The 5,233-nt window shown below is 29.3% G+C and overlaps 1 protein-coding gene across 1 annotated transcript; it reads left to right on the top strand.

The window, feature by feature from the left end:
* Positions 1-2,532: 2,532 nt before the first annotated feature.
* LOC119675651 (heterogeneous nuclear ribonucleoprotein H2-like) lies at positions 2,533-5,233 on the top strand (the record flags this gene model as incomplete). Its single annotated transcript, XM_038086857.1, has 6 exons — positions 2,533-2,643; positions 2,951-3,382; positions 3,442-3,573; positions 4,004-4,148; positions 4,575-4,717; positions 4,791-5,233. Coding segments are annotated over exons 2-6 (1,275 nt in total), but the record flags the coding sequence as incomplete, so codon positions are not given.

Below are 5,233 nucleotides of genomic sequence, written 5' to 3'. Positions count from 1 at the left end.
GTGGCAGCACCAAAAAATATAAATAAAAGAACTGTCAACAAGGCACAAAGGAGACAACAATAGCCGCAGTTCCCGCCAGTAGTAGTTTGGAAAAAGACAAAGCAGCACGTGAATAAAACGAAAAAACACAAATTTTAACTTTAAGAATATTTTATAATAACTAAGTATAAGAAATAAATAAACTTATCCATTACCAATACGGAGTGTTAAATTAACTTATCCATTACCAATACGGAGTGTTAAATTCGAAATAAACCCCAACATAACAAACCACTACAACTCTTTTTACGATATTTATTTAGCGTGTTAAACTCGTGAATAAATTCTAAAGTATTCAATTACTAAATAGGAGCATTATGAAGTTATTATTTGTGATTACAACTTGCTGAAATCTATTAAACATTACCAAAAAATATGATTAACAAACTGTTGACAACTGTTAGTACATCCAGCCTGATAATAATTTGCAAAAGTGTCATATAAGCGACTGCACTACAATCGTATCAAACTATTTAAACTCATAGTTTTATCACAATTTGAATTTTTGACTAAAACCGTTCGTTTAGCTGTGAAGCTATTGGTAAGGTAAGTGTCGTGTTTGCATGAAGAAGGCCGAGGAATTTGTAATTTCTTATCTTAAATCGAAATGAGAAAATCTATACATTCATTTATTATTTACACCAAGAAGAACAAAATACCAAAAAATTTTATTCTAGACAATGAGAAAATATGGTAACAGGGTATATTGAAAAGCAAAATTGAAAAAAAAGTTGCTTCTCCATATTACTTTCGTTTCATTTTTAGCTAAGTTCAAATGCTATACTACGTTTACATTGTGAGCTTAAGAGAGCGAGATTAAGTTTTGTTTCGTGTTTTGTTTTGTTTCGTTCTGTAAATAAAGCATTTAATAACAATTTTATACAAAAAATTTGTAATATAAATTTAATAAATAGTTTTATAACAATTATCTCACAATGAAAACACCTTATTAAAATGTAAGAAGGCTATTTTTTAAGGCAGAAATTCTTTATTAGTTGAGTCTACGTTTAGACTCAATTAGGTACTATTAATAAAAAAAATAAAATTATGCACTTTTTATAGTATTGTGTTATTTTACTATAGGGGTATTCAGGATGTCTGTGCATCGTTGAATGTACATCTTTGCAAACTCAAATAATCGTGAATTCACTTTGTGAATATTAGTCTTTGAAAATATTTAGAACAGTTGATTTTTGTTTACGTATTTATTTACTTGTAAAATATAACTCAGATTCGAAATGCATAATTTTAACAATGCCAAGAAAAAAATGAAAAACAGAATATATTGCCATTTTCCGACATTGTTGGTCGTGAAATGAAAATAAAATCAAACAATTGCCCAAAATCACAAAATTACAAAATCAAACAAAACTTGACAGTTTTGTTTAAGTATTGCCTAGCGAACCGTAAAAAAAGTAGTATCATTCACAATAGAGTCTTGGAAATCAAATATGCAAGAGATAATTGGTGTTGAAAATATGGTCTTGGATATTGTCTTACAAATTAAATGCAGAATCATAAGAAAGAGAATTGTTTTTGTAAATAGTATTCAGACATTCTGAATACTTCTTCTATATTATATTCAAATTTATATATTATGATTTCGGTTGTTTAATAATATATACCGGTTCGCTAATTGAGGTAAATTAAGTGTAAGCATTACATAATACATAATAAGTCTGTTCCACGAACTACTCGCACTAAAATTCAAGTAAAACACAAGTAAAGTACAAACTGAGAGCGTAACACAAATAAAGTGCTAAATTACGCTCTTTACACAGATTTTCAAGGAACAAGTTTGTGTAAAGTTTGGTGAGAACACCAGTGCCGTGCAAATAAACAATACAAAAATTTAAATTTAAGCCAAAACAGCTGATTCACATTACACAAATTTTACTTAAAAGAAAATGTTCGAGTAAAGTCTGTGTTGCATTTTCAAACCGAGAGGGATGTTATGCTCCCTCAAATACTCTAATTTACTCGAAATTTTGCTGGTGGAACGCACTTGTATATATATAAAAGTATATATTACTTTTATATCAAATTTAATGTTTAATTTAACTGTTTATATATTTCCGTATAAGCATATAAGAGTTGTATGATATATAAAACATTTATATTTTATTTATATATTCCCCTTCTTAATTTTCTTTTTGCGGAAATGCATTATAAGTCATAGAATGTATAATTGAATATACAATATTCTAAACTCAATGTATATAGATATATTTAAAACAATAAAAAAGCCCAATAATTATATATATTTGAGGGTAAAATATTAACACATAATTAAATTAAATTTGTAATATTGTTATTATTGCATTTTTAAGCAAATTTGATTGAAGAATTTTTATTAATATTCATTATTCTTGAATATTAATGTAAACACCAAATATTTTACTCACAGGTTTTCTTAATGGACTAGTCTGTTAATTTGCTGAGATAGTGAGTTTCACATCTTCAAACACAATTCACTTACCTCATAAACATATTTTTTACATTGTGTCGTTGCTTCGATTTTTCTGTGCGGTGTTTGTGGCTTGTGGTTTTTTTTTTAAATTATTGCAAAGTGCTGGAAATATTATAAAAAGCCTTACAATACTAGTAAGTACAAATAAAAGCACATTGTATATTGTGTTTTATTTAATAATGACTTAGATATGAGTTTGCATAAAGCGTTAATAACTTGGTTAAAAGGATCTAAAATGGCGGACAGTGGCATAAATAAATGGACAGAAAATTGAATTACTTAGATCCTCTAAGTTATGTTTTAATTTATGGTTAACATAAATATATATTCATTATTAGTGCAAAACTATATATTAGTAAAAATACTTCCTGTCAGTATTATAAAATTTTAAATTAATTTTTTATTCTGTTTGTATAATTTGATTTTTTTTATTTAATTTAGAATTTTCAAATCAAAGAAAAATGTCTCTTGATGTACAAATTAAGAATGAGAATTATTCTCAAGAATATGATGATCATCAATCTAATTACGAACAAAAACATTTGAAGCAAGATGTTGAGTATGATGATGATGATGAGGAGGACGATCCCGATTATGACGTTAACGACAAGGAGCAAGAATTAAAATTAAAGGGAATAATTATTCCCAAATATATACGTCTTCGTGGATTACCTTGGTCGGCTAGACATCAAGAAATATTAGATTTTTTAAAAAATGTTAATGTAATTGACGGTTCCAAGGGCATACATTTAGTGACTAATCGTTGGGATGGAAAGAACACTGGTGAAGCTTATGTCGAAGTGGAGAGTGCAAAAGATGTAGAGGAAGCACGTAAATTGAACAAAGCATCTATGGGACATCGGTATATAGAAGGTATCATAATAGTTTATATAATAAAATTTCATTTCTAATTTAAATGATTACATATCCAGTGTTTACTGCTTCTTCTAAGGAGGCAAAGGAAGCCATGCGTAAAACTAGTAGTCATGGTATGTCTTACGTTGTCAAGTTACGTGGCTTACCCTATGCTGTAACGGAGCAGCAAATCGAGGAATTCTTTAATGGTAAGTGAAAGAATTTTGACAAAAATGTTCAATATACTTCCAATTCATTGTGAAACTTGCATGTTTTGTTTGGAGAAATATATTACATATATATATTTTTTTTGGATTTCAATAAAAAATTGCTAAACCCGTCGTCAGGCAAGTTGTTATTATTGCATTAGTAACTTCAAATAACAGACCATGGGCAAAAGCTTTTTGTTCCATATAAATTTTTTGTTTTTGAAAAATTCTGGTTCTTTTGTTTCTCAAAATTACAATTAAGTCTTACATAAAATTATATGTTTATTTTGTTATTTTTATGATATAAGAAATAAGTATAGGTTAAACGTACACACTTTATTATGGTAAAATCTTTAGCATTACAATAGAAGCTTTCATAGCATATTAGCAATTTATTGTATTATATCACTTTGGTTGTCGTCATGGGCAGGGTTGGAAATCAAACCGGATCGGGAGGGGATTCTTTTTGTTATGGACAGAAGGGGTCGTGCAACAGGGGAAGCATTTGTTCAGTTTGAAAGCCAGGAAGACACTGAACAAGCCTTGGGACGAAATCGGGAAAAAATTGGGCACAGGTGGGTTGTCTTATGTCGTTTCTTAAAAATTTAATATGGTAACTAAGAATATTCTTAACTCAATATATTATGAAGCAATAATTTTTAATTTCAGTATTTATATAAAGCATCCAAGGAATTTTCATAAAAGTTATAAGAAATTTCCGTTGCATATTTAGAATGGGGTAAATGCTGTTAACATGAAAATGCATTTTAATCCATTTTAAATTACATAAAAAAATTTACTCTAATTACGGGCTATCGGGTTATGGCTGGGTTCTTTACCACGCACGCATACATTGTTCAATGCTAAAACTTATTAAAACTTGATGTCGCATTTAGAACACAATTTACACACATACACAATTATATAATTTACAATTGAATAACCATTGAACAGAACCATTACTGTACAAGTTAATTTAATAGTTTTAAACATATCCTTAGGTACATTGAAATTTTTCGCAGTTCTTTGGCTGAATTAAAACGTGCAGCATCAGGTAATGGACGACCCAGTCCATATGATATTAGAGACCGTGGGGGAAACCGTGGCAACGATTATGGACGCAACAATATGCGCGGTAACAATGGTAATATATGTCATACTAAAATATTTAATATTATTGAAAATTAAATTTAAAATTTTTATATATTTTTTCAAAGATTGGGGTGGCAATGGTGGCAATGGTGGCAGTTTTGGCATCGGTGCCAATAACACTTTGGGATTCAATAACTTGCCCGGACTAATGAATTCTGGAAATTTTGGAAATAGTTTTGGGTCTAACAATGGCAACGGTGGAAATTTTGGCAACAATTTTGGAAATAACGGAGGAGGTTTCGGCAATGGAAATAACAACAATAGTGGTTTCGGTGGCAATAATCGTTTTAATAATAGTAATGGAAACTTTGGAAACGATTTTGGAGATTTTAATAATTTTGGTAATAATCGAAATTTCAACAACGGCAATGGCAATAACAATGATTTTGGTGGTAACAATATGCGTGGTAATAACGGCAACAATTTCGGAAATAATAATTTTGGTAACGGCAATAATATGGGAAGCAGTGGATTTAATGGTAACAATCATGGTAATAACTTTGGACCA

Source organism: Teleopsis dalmanni, chromosome 2, assembly GCF_002237135.1.
Source record: "Teleopsis dalmanni isolate 2A chromosome 2, ASM223713v2, whole genome shotgun sequence".
NCBI lineage: Eukaryota > Metazoa > Arthropoda > Insecta > Diptera > Diopsidae > Teleopsis > Teleopsis dalmanni.
The sequence above is the reverse complement of the archived record's forward strand: the minus strand, read 5'-3'. Positions and strand labels throughout refer to the sequence as shown.